The sequence below is a fragment of the Neodiprion pinetum genome, chromosome 4 (genome assembly GCF_021155775.2).
Source record: "Neodiprion pinetum isolate iyNeoPine1 chromosome 4, iyNeoPine1.2, whole genome shotgun sequence".
Taxonomy (NCBI): domain Eukaryota; kingdom Metazoa; phylum Arthropoda; class Insecta; order Hymenoptera; family Diprionidae; genus Neodiprion; species Neodiprion pinetum.
The window spans coordinates 13,179,547-13,191,824 of NC_060235.2; the positions used below are offsets into that span (position 1 = coordinate 13,179,547).

The 12,278-nt window shown below is 43.0% G+C and overlaps 1 protein-coding gene across 1 annotated transcript; it reads left to right on the plus strand.

Moving 5' to 3' along the window:
• Window positions 1–1,499: 1,499 nt before the first annotated feature.
• LOC138190827 (mucin-2-like) lies at window positions 1,500–8,578 on the plus strand. The gene is made up of 2 exons (XM_069135345.1): window positions 1,500–1,844; window positions 7,311–8,578. The coding sequence occupies exon 2, from the start codon at window positions 7,320–7,322 to the stop codon at window positions 8,487–8,489; it is 1,170 nt and encodes a 389-aa protein (XP_068991446.1). The 5' UTR covers window positions 1,500–1,844; window positions 7,311–7,319; the 3' UTR covers window positions 8,490–8,578.
• The last annotated feature ends 3,700 nt before the right edge of the window (window positions 8,579–12,278 follow it).

Below are 12,278 nucleotides of genomic sequence, written 5' to 3' on the forward strand. Positions count from 1 at the left end.
GATCATACAGAGCGAGCGAAAGAGAGAGTATACGTCAGTGAGCGACGAGGTAACATACGATGCATGATACAGTGCATTCGGGAAACATGCCGCGCCAGACGCCGCGCCTTCTGACTTTGCTACTGCGAGTTTTGTCCTTTGCTTTTTATTTAAATACCATTGCACAATGGCCGAAGATCTTCCGATACGCGCACATGATGTTTAAATGTTTATATCTCCGTAAGTAGACATGCTAAATACATAAAAAAAAAAAAAATGGAAACTGAAACATAAAGCTGTAACACTCGAATAAGTCCGCCTAAAATTAAAACATAATGTGACTAACTCAGTGAATGTAAAGGCTTGACCTCCGTTGTTATGCCCATGAGTTCCGTCCTCACCATTTCCCGCTAGCTCTCACTCCCTCGGCGATAACCGAACCGGTGACACGTGTCATAACAAAATATACATATATCTGAAAATGGACTGAGCTTTTTGAAAAACTAAGTTTTTGTTGGATGTTCAGTCGGATAACCAACTAAATGACACACAAGAAAATAAATTATATACATATATATACGACGAAAAGGCAGTAAGGGCAATCGGATAAATTAACGGACGAAACTGGACAAACACAAAGCTATCAATAAATCATACTCGAATCGCTAGTGATAAGTTTACATTATACATATCTCTCTATATTATAAAGATATCTCGTGAAAGTGATCTTGACCTCGTGGTTTGAATGCTATGAAAGGATCTTGGATATGTAGGTCTTGTATTAATAACAAATATTTGATGTCAACTCCCGGATTGGAGTCATCCTCAGGACGAATTTCTAATACATCTATCATAAAACAAAATTGTACAAGTATTTTGCTGATGATGGCAAGAATGTATGATAAAAAAATTAACCTGAGCGAATTTCAATTTAGTCTTATCCATAATACGTAGAGTGGCTTTACATTAAAAAAACAGAAAAAAGAGAAACGGGATGGACGTGCCCATTACGTGCTACAAAACAGAAATAGAACGGGTCTTAATGATATATAATGAAAGTACGGATATCGAATTGGGAAAACTAACCTTATATTGCATAATCAATTAATAAACTAAGTAAAAAAACGTCAATCCATGAAACAGTGCCTTATTATATTGGTTGTCACTTTTTCCTTATTTCCCATCGCACCATTGAAGTGTTGTTAAATTAAAACGGTGAACCAGTCGAAATTCGAAGCACCCAAATAAATTAGCCAAAATCTTAAATTCATGGATAAAATTGGGTTTGACGTGACCAGCTTCATATGTTAAAGATGGTTTGTATTTACTTACCGCCATCAGTGGTTTCAAACTGCCTTCTGATTACATTTTGGTTTCTCTAGATGTTGTATCACTAGTAGTATATATGTCAGATATACAGAGTAAAATGAAGAGTTTAACACAATTTATTTAATTGTAAACCGCAGAGGCAGGGAACAACACAACTTTATTCAAATCGTTTGAAAATTATTTAAAAAGAATGTGACGTTGCACCTAGAGTGCAAGTCACAACAAACCCCAAACCCGCGGGGAAGAGCCGAACGGGTGAGCCCTGTCCCGTCGGGAAAGACCCGAACATCACCGAAGCCCCGACGCTCGGCAGAGCCGAGCGCGAGAGTCAGTACGATCACGGCCGTGACAGAATCGAGACCAAAAACAGCCTAGGCTACGAGCGAAAGAGAGAGAGAAAGAAAGAACGAGAGAAACCACCACACTCACACCGACACACCCCGCTACACACACGCCGACGACTCCAGGAACCAACGAGACCCAACCACACTCCACCACACCTCGAGACACCCACACACACACGCCGACGACACCAGGTTAGCCTGCATTCTACAGCCGATCTGCTCCTCCCCTCGCAATACCGACCCTTTCTACCTCACACTCCACGTCACGCTACACCACCCCATCCCCTCGCAATACCAACCCTCCCGACTTCACATTCCCCGGCACCTCACCCACTCTCCCCCCCCCCGCGCGCGTACCTGTAAGTTAGTATTAAGAAACGCTAAGGGCTGAGGCGTGATCAGCCCCCGTTCGAGTCTACAACCCTTTGTATTTTTCTTAGTTTAAGTCGGCCCCTTTTGCTCAAATATACACATCAAGTTTTACCAATCATATCCGCCCCGTCTCTAATTGTCTCCCCCCCCATATTATTCGTGCGGACTCAAAATCCGTCACAAATTGGCGCCCAACGTAAATTACCCACATTTTTACCCCAAATCCAAACAATTAAGAGACAAAACACAGGAATAAACGCTAACAAAGTACACATAGACTCACGAAACAAAATTACACAGTCACGAAAATTCAAATAAAGACAGTTGAACACACCACTACCAAACACGATACACACAATGGCAGACCAAGGACACAGGGAACCGCAAGGCCTAGCGCGCGAACACATGGACATACACACACCCGAACGCAACCAAAACAACTCGACACAGAGCGAGCCGCGCGCGACACGAGATCAACAAACACCGACCCAACGGCAGGAAATAAATAGACGATGCACGATAAATTCACCAAACACAATAAATATAATCGATGCAGCTATCATAGAGAATACACACAATTTACACAGTACACAAATTCAACACCAAGAAAGCCCAGAACCAACAAATCCCACACAAACATACAATACAATCCCAACACCTACACACACGCAAACTAACACGGTAACCACCAATCAAACGAACCGACACTTCACAGGAACAGACACATTCTTAGCCACCAACACACGTAACACACGACTTATGCAAAACCTAATAGACCTCGAAGCATCACCAAGCGACAGAAACGTATACGAAGATCCACACATATACAGCACACAGTCAATACACCCCACAAACACAAACCACACATCAAACCCAAACAGTACATACTGGAATCAGCCAGCAATGGCAATGAAAACAATACAAACATGGAACATAAAATACTCAGGAAACACAAACGAAGACATAGACGAATTTTTACAAAATCTCCGCGACTACCAAACAGGTTATGAAATACACGACACACAATTAATCAACAACCTCAGCCCAATACTCGAAGGTGACGCAAAAAACTGGTACAGATTAAATAGAGGCAAATGGCGAACACTGGAAGAATTCGAAAGAGACATTACACACGCATTTCAAGACATACAACATAGGGACAGGCTAGAACAAAAAATCAGAAATTACGTACAAGGACCAACACAAAAAATCACACAATTCCTAATACAATTTAGAACACTACTATCACAACTAAAACCACCATACCACCCACGAACACAACTAGACCTGGCATACAGAAACATGAAAATAGAATACAAGGCATACATAAAACCATACGATTTCGCGAACTTCGACCAACTGGAAATGGCCGCAAAAGAATGGGAAGCAAATATCGAATGGGAAAACACGAGACAAACAATATTAAACAACTACACACACCCGCGAGAAACCTACACACACCAAACACACCACACACAATACATCCCATACAAGTACACACAAACACAACCCCGCCCAGCAATACTCCCAACACCAAATATACCACCGGCACTCACAGACAACATACGACGAAACCAAACAAACCAAAACACGCAACAGACTCGATACCCCGCAATCACGTATAACTCACCACACTACACTCAGCAACAAACACAAACGAATCCAAACACAGGCACAACACCACGCAGATGCTTTAACTGCAACCAACCCGGACACTTCAGATGGCAATGCACACAAACACAGAACCAGGGAAACGAGTAAGGGTTGACCCAGCAAGGGTGGAGGGCAACCCCACAAACAACACAAACACACCCGAAACAGTAGCACCTACGACAGACAACAACATAACGGAAAGTAGATTCCACATCAGAATCGAAATACACGGTCACGAATTTAACGCACTAATAGACACAGGCGCAACACACTCATACCTAGGCGCAGAAGTAATACAAATACTACACAACACAGACACACAAATAAACAACACACCCGACAGAACAGCTACAATGGGAAACGGAACACAGGTGACGATAGAAGGAGCAGTAACACTCCCAATACGCCTCGGCAACATAACAAAGAAAATTAATTTCGGATTAATACCAAACTTAGGCTCACAAGGTATCATTGGGAACAGCGACTTAATAAGATTTGGAATACTAATAAATTATGGAAAAAACACATGGTCGCTGATAGACGACCCACAGACACACTACCACATGCAAGCTAGACCACAAAAACTACCAACACCACTCAAAGAATACATACAAACACATCAAACACGAGAAACACGACACCAATCAACACAAACACACACAAAACAAGCAAAAGCAGCAGAAAAATTAGAAGCAACGAAACAACAAACGAACCCGAAAACAACAGAAAGACACGAAAACAAAAAAAAAACAACCATGAAACAAAAACCACTAACACCAACACTACCCAGCACAAAGACACCACCGGAAAACATCCCCCAAAAAGACAACCCACAGAACACACAAATCACAAACCAAAAAATCATACCCACAAACGCACAAACAACAGACGACACACAAACCGACAAAGAAACCGAACCACAGATATGCGCAGGAATACAAGAACTCACACAATCACAACACACACAACTACAGACGACAATACAGCAGAAAATCTCAACACTACCAGGCCAACTCGGGCTAACACACCTAATTAAACACAAAATAGACACACAAGGACACACACCCATAAAACAAAGATACTATATGGTATCACCAAAAATTAGAGAAGCCATCCACACAGAAATACACAAAATGCTGAGAGAAGACGTGATAGAACCATCAGAAAGCGAATGGTCGAGCCCAATTGTCATGATAAGAAAACCAAATAACACATATCGCTTCTGCCTAGACTTTAGGAAGGTTAACTCAGTATCAAAAAAAGACGCATACCCACTACCATACATGACAGCAATATTAGACAAACTACGGACAGCACAGTACATATCAAAAATCGACTTAAGCCAAGCATACTTCCAAATACCACTCGACAAAGACAGCAAACACATAACAGCCTTTACAGTCCCGGGAATGGGCTTATTTCAATTTAAAAGAATGCCATACGGACTGACAGGCGCACCAGCGACATTCCAAAGACTACTAGACAGACTCATAGGCCCAGAATGCGAACCATATGCATTCGCATACCTAGACGACATCATAATAGTAACACAAACATTCGACGAACACTTACAAAGACTAGAGCAAATACTAAAAAGAATTACAGACGCAGGACTGACAATAAACCCAGAGAAGTGCGAGTTCGGATGCGCACAAGTAAAATATCTCGGATACATAGTAGACAGACACGGACTACACATAGACCCCGACAAAACACAACCCATAGAAAATTACCCAAGCCCAAAAACAATAAAACAATTACGGAGACTAATTGGCATGGCATCATGGTACAGACGCTTCATACCTAACTTCGCACACATTACAGAACCACTAACACGACTACTGAAAAAAGACCAGAAATGGCACTGGGGGGAAGAACAAGAAAACGCAATGAACACAATCAAACACGCACTGACATCACCACCCACACTCGCATGCCCAGACTACACACAAACATTCACACTACAAACAGACGCTAGCGGAACAGGGATAGGTGCCGTACTAACACAATCTCTCGATGACGAAGAGCATGTCATAGCCTACGCTAGCCGTGCGCTAAGCGAGGCAGAACGTAAATACTCAACAACTGAGAGAGAGTGTTTGGCGGTACTCTGGTCCATCAAAAAATTCAGACCCTACGTGGAAGGTTACCACTTCAAAGTCATTACAGATCACCACGCACTAAAGTGGCTTAGACAATTAAAAAACCCCACAGGCCGACTTGCACGATGGGCACTAGAACTATTAGAATACGACTTTGACATTACATACAGAAAAGGTACAATGCACGACGTGCCAGACGCACTTTCAAGACGACACGAAGACGAAGAACACATAGACACAATAGTAGACACGACAGACAAGTGGTACACATACAAAAAAACACAAGTACAAACACGCCCAGAGAAAAACGAGTCGTGGCGAATCAGAAACAATCAACTATACTTCCACCGCCCGAACCCCCTACACTCAAACCTCCTACCAGACACAAACCCATGGAAACTAGTCATACCCAAAGACAAAATAACACACATACTACACGAAAACCACGACGTAACACAAGCAGGACACTTAGGGATCGAAAAAACATACCAACGAGTAGCAAAAACATATTATTGGCCAGGGATGTACAGAGACACAGTAAACTACATAAAAAAATGTGACACATGCCAAAGAACAAAAACAATACAAGCGCGACCAGCAGGACTAATGGGCACGAGAATTATTGAAGAACCATGGACAGTAGTAGCCTCCGACATCATGGGCCCACTCCCACGATCAAAAAAGGGAAACCAATACATTATAGTGTTCGAAGACCTATACACTAAATGGGTGGAAATCATACCCACACGCAAAGCAAACGCCAAAACAGTAGAACAGACATTCCACTCACACGTAATATCACGATGGGGTACACCACGCATACTACTGACAGACAACGGCACACCATACATAAACAAACTCATACGCGAACTAACACAAAAATTCAACATAAGACACGCAACAATCCCCCCATACCACGCACAAGCCAACCCCGTAGAGCGAGTCAACAGAACCGCTAAAACAATGATCCAAGCCTACGTAAACAACGACCACACAGAATGGGACATACACTTACAAGACTTACAATTCGCAATCAATACATGTACACACACATCAACTAAACACACACCAGCCTTTTTAAACCTAGGAAGGGAATTAAATCCCACACAATGTCTAAGAAATCAGTTAGAGAACCACGACGAAGTAGAATTACAAGACACAGACAGATGGACAGACCACTTAAGACGACTACAAATACTTAGAGACGAAGTACAGAGGCACTTGATAGAAGCAAACGAAAAACAAGCACACTACTACAACCTACGAAGACGAGACATTCAATTCAAGGAAGGAGACAGGGTACTAAAAAAGAACCACACACTCTCATCCGGACCAGAACGAACGACAGCTAAGTTAAATAAAAAATTCATAGGCCCATACATAATCACTAGAAAAATCTCACCCACAATATACGAATTAACAACAGAGAGCGGTAGAAATATAGGAAAATGTCATATAGAAGACCTAAAATTATATACATAATCAAATAACACACCCCGAAAATAAACTAACATGTGTATTCACTCCACAGAAACACAACATGGAAAATAAACAACAAAGAATACCGGCCCTAATGACACTACGACTGACGAGACCGACGACAATAACAACAAACACAGAGAGAACACCACTACTACAAACACCAGGACAGGCCCCACACCCACACAGATACGGACGCGACGGCACACACCGGACAGAGACCCGACGAACTCTACTACCGACACCCACTACACACACACAGGTAACAAAGACCGCCACGACAGTAACACACACAACAACCATTGCACCCACAACCGCACAGAGACACTCACAAACACATACAACGATGACCACACACACAATTACACCCTCCGGACCAAGGCAATGCCCGAAGTGCAACGGGCTGGTCCGGGGCACCAAATACACAGAACACATACAAACATGCACACAAACTAACACAGACACACCACACCCACCACAAACTATCACACACCCACCAACAGTTATCCACACCACACGAACCACGGCCACACACACGACTACACACCCACCTACCAAGAAACAAACACCCCATACAACCACACGCCCCACACCCACACCAACACCACGGTACACACCACCCCCCACACCGACCCCCCAATGGACACACACCAGATTCGCGAGACCACCACAGAAGACAGAGGACAGGATCTTACAGACATTCGCTAACATGGACAGACACACAGAATCGACACAGACAAAACAAACATGCAAACAATACACAGGACCACCCCCCGAGATAATAGCCATAATCGCAAGTTTAGTACCAGCAAGCACCCTACACGACGAATTACGAGCACATAAAGAAAGATACATGACTAGACGCGCACACGAACGCACAGACACTGACGAAACAGAAGCCAGCACCTCAACACACCAACCACACACCACACATCAAACAGCACCACACAAAACACAACCCCACAACACACCAGACACCGACAGCGACACAGATTCCACCACCTCCACCGCAGAGACAGTCATACACATCGAAACCACACACACAGGCACACTACAAACACAAACGACGGACAACGACACAGACAGTAACACCGACACCACCTCACTCACGGACACAGTCGAACATACACAAACACCCCAACCAGCCACACACACCACACGGGACTCAAAACGATACAAAAAACGAAAATCAATACGGAAACAGAAAAAAGAACAAAACAGGAAACACTAGACAAACTGACAACACCAAACGGACGGACGAACAACGACGCACACACAACACGGGACGCAATACGATACAAAAAAAAAAAAAAAAAAAAAAAAAAAAAAAAAAAAAAGGGGGACAAAACAGAAAACACCAAATACACTAACAACACCAAACCGACGGACGAACAACGACAGACGGAGGCCAAAGAAACAGAACACAACCCAAAAAGAGAGAAGAGAAGGGAGAAGAAACCACGAGCCACGAGGTACAAAGAACAACGCAAAAACTCACCAAGACCCACACCGACGAGAACCACCGTACCAAAACCAAAAATTCGAGTACAAAATAATATAAGAATAGAATAAGTGTATATAAGAAAAAAAAAAAAAAGACTAAGTAGAATAAGTAGATATAAGACGACCCACAACCCACACCAAACACACACCCCGCAAATACAACCCAACCTCCATCCCTTAACCCCGACAGATCGGAGCAGACAACACAAAAACAACAAAAATAACAAAAGGAGAATACACAGACGAAAGGACCACAAAATGCGTCACCGAAACCGGCTCACCCTATAGGCCTCGCCCCGCGTGGGGAGGGGAGAGTTGTGACGTTGCACCTAGAGTGCAAGTCACAACAAACCCCAAACCCGCGGGGAAGAGCCGAACGGGTGAGCCCTGTCCCGTCGGGAAAGACCCGAACATCACCGAAGCCCCGACGCTCGGCAGAGCCGAGCGCGAGAGTCAGTACGATCACGGCCGTGACAGAATCGAGACCAAAAACAGCCTAGGCTACGAGCGAAAGAGAGAGAGAAAGAAAGAACGAGAGAAACCACCACACTCACACCGACACACCCCGCTACACACACGCCGACGACTCCAGGAACCAACGAGACCCAACCACACTCCACCACACCTCGAGACACCCACACACACACGCCGACGACACCAGGTTAGCCTGCATTCTACAGCCGATCTGCTCCTCCCCTCGCAATACCGACCCTTTCTACCTCACACTCCACGTCACGCTACACCACCCCATCCCCTCGCAATACCAACCCTCCCGACTTCACATTCCCCGGCACCTCACCCACTCTCCCCCCCCCCGCGCGCGTACCTGTAAGTTAGTATTAAGAAACGCTAAGGGCTGAGGCGTGATCAGCCCCCGTTCGAGTCTACAACCCTTTGTATTTTTCTTAGTTTAAGTCGGCCCCTTTTGCTCAAATATACACATCAAGTTTTACCAATCATATCCGCCCCGTCTCTAATTGTCTCCCCCCCCATATTATTCGTGCGGACTCAAAATCCGTCACAAGAAGTAACCAAGTTAAACAAGAACAAAACAAATTCAACCAAAACAAGTTCCATCAACGTCATACAACCGGTGATCAAAATATAACAAAGACACAATATGGTGATGCGACACGGCCATACTGATTAGCACGCGTCTCGAGTGCCAGTTTTTCATGCTTCTAATTCATTTCTGAAACAAAAAACATCGAAGAAACCTTCATTAAATCTCGTTCGGCTTTCCCGATCATACAAGCCTGGCATCCTTGCTCAGTCAAATCCCTTGTTATCTCTACATCATGTGTGCAACCATGTGCTTTGCTTTATTTGTTTCATGACTTCTCTCAAATTCCTTATCCAAGGCACCAATAGCTCTGCAGGCATGCCTTATGCATCCGTACACGTTCTAACTATTGCCTTCATCCACAATAGCTCTGCAGGCATGCGTCACGCATCCGTACATGTTCTAACTATTGTCTTCATCCACAATAGCTCTGCAGGCATGCCTTACGCATCCGTACATGTTCTAACTATTGTTTTCATTAACAATAGCTCTGCAGGCATGCCTTACGCATCCGTACATGTTCTAACTATTGTGACTTGCCGAATCATTCTCAAGTTACATCAAGGCTTTGGGTTCAAGGATTCTGGGTGATCAAGTCCAGCGAGCCTTGAAAGCCAAAGTCGCACTCTCGAAATGAAACAGCGATAGCCAACAGAGTTTCATGTTCTCTTCGGATTTCTTTAAGTAAATCCGGCTAAACCAATTAACAGAGTCCCCTGCTCTCTTCGGATTTCTACTTCCAAATCCGGCTCAACCAGAATCATGTTTCTGCAAATTATCGCTACATTTGTTTTCAACAACCGATTGCATTAACCCACAAGGGTTCATGGTTCATCTCAGCAAAACATGTTTGCACTCATGACTTTGTGCACTACAACATTTTTTTTTTTTCTCTTTAAAACAAACAAGTCACTTCGGAACTTTGTTCTTACCTTCTTCACTTTCTGCGGCACAGCTGTCCTGACTCGCGCCATATCCAGGAGCTGCGATCAGTTTATCGTGAGACACCTTAACGCTATTACGACCTCTTAATCCAGAAGAGCCCATTTTTTTAACTAAATACATATCATTCGGAAGCTCCATGACAACTTCCAAAGGACCGCGATATTTTGCATCTAACTTTGTCTTAATTCTATCGTTGTTTCTAACCATAACAAAATCCCCAATTTTAAATGGTTTAACTGGCTTATTCTTTTTATCAAACCGTTCTTTGTCTTTTATGGCTTTTGCTGTAATGCTACTTGTAGCCTCTGACCTGAGCTGTGTTAAATTTACATTGTCAGTCTTTACACACCTATGCTTCACACGTCCTATATCTATTGAATTTATTTTTGTGCCAAACAAAATTTCAGCGGCACTTTTTCCTAACGTTTTCTGAACAGTTGAATTTATTGCAAGCTGTACTTTACCTAACTCGGACTGCCATTGTTTCCCCTGAGCTTTGCATACTGATAACATATTCCTGATGGTTGACATAACTCTTTCAACTTGACCGTTAGCTCTAGGCGTTCCTGAAGCTATGAGGTGAACCAGAATATTCTTTTCATCGCAGTATTTCGTAAACCGTGCATTTGTAAATCCTGAACCTTGGTCACAAATGATTCGTCTCGGAGCTCCAAAAATAAACGAATGTTTTTCCAACTGATTGATTGCTGTTTCTGTATCCAAACAACTTATCAAATTTAGCGTTACAAATTTCGTAAATCCATCTATAATTACAAAAACATACTCTTTCTTGTCAGAAGGACCTGATAATTTTCCGGATATATCTATGTGGATCGTATACCACGGAATATCTTGTTCTTCTATAGGATGCAGCTGAGCTTGTGTCGGTCTTGACACTGATTCACAAGTTTGGCACAAAATACAATTTTCAACGAATCTCTTAACACGCTTTGACATTTGAGGAAACCAATACAGCTCGTACAACTTATCTAAAGTTTTTTCCCGGCCCAAATGGCAGATATTCTCATGTACGTGATGTATCAGTGACCACACCATCAGTCTCGGCACTACAGGTAACGTTATCTGTTTCGATTTTCTGTTTATCGTCCGCATCAAAATTTTGTCTCTAATTGAATATGTTTTTGCTCTCTCTGATCCTTCTATTACCTCACGGTACAAAGTTTTTATTTCGTCATCTTTCTGCTGAGCTACCATCAACCAGTCATCAGCTAATTCAATTATTTTATTCAAATCTTTCTTAACTATTTTGAGTACACTTTTTTTTTGTAACTGGATTTCTTGACAAAAAGTCCGCATGCTTCATTCGTTCACCCGCGCGATATTCTATTTCGTATTCAAATGACTGCAAATATGCCCACCAGCGATAAACTCGTGGAGTAAGATCTTTTTTAAGGCTTGCGGCTTTAAGCGAATTACAGTCAGTCACAACTAAAAATTTACGTCCTACTAAATATTGTCTAAAATGTTTTATTGCGTTAACAACTGCAA

Excerpts from the sequence above, each read along its gene's own strand:
- LOC138190827 (XM_069135345.1), top strand. The coding sequence starts at position 7,320 with ATGGAAAATAAACAACAAAGAATACCGGCCCTAATGACACTACGACTG.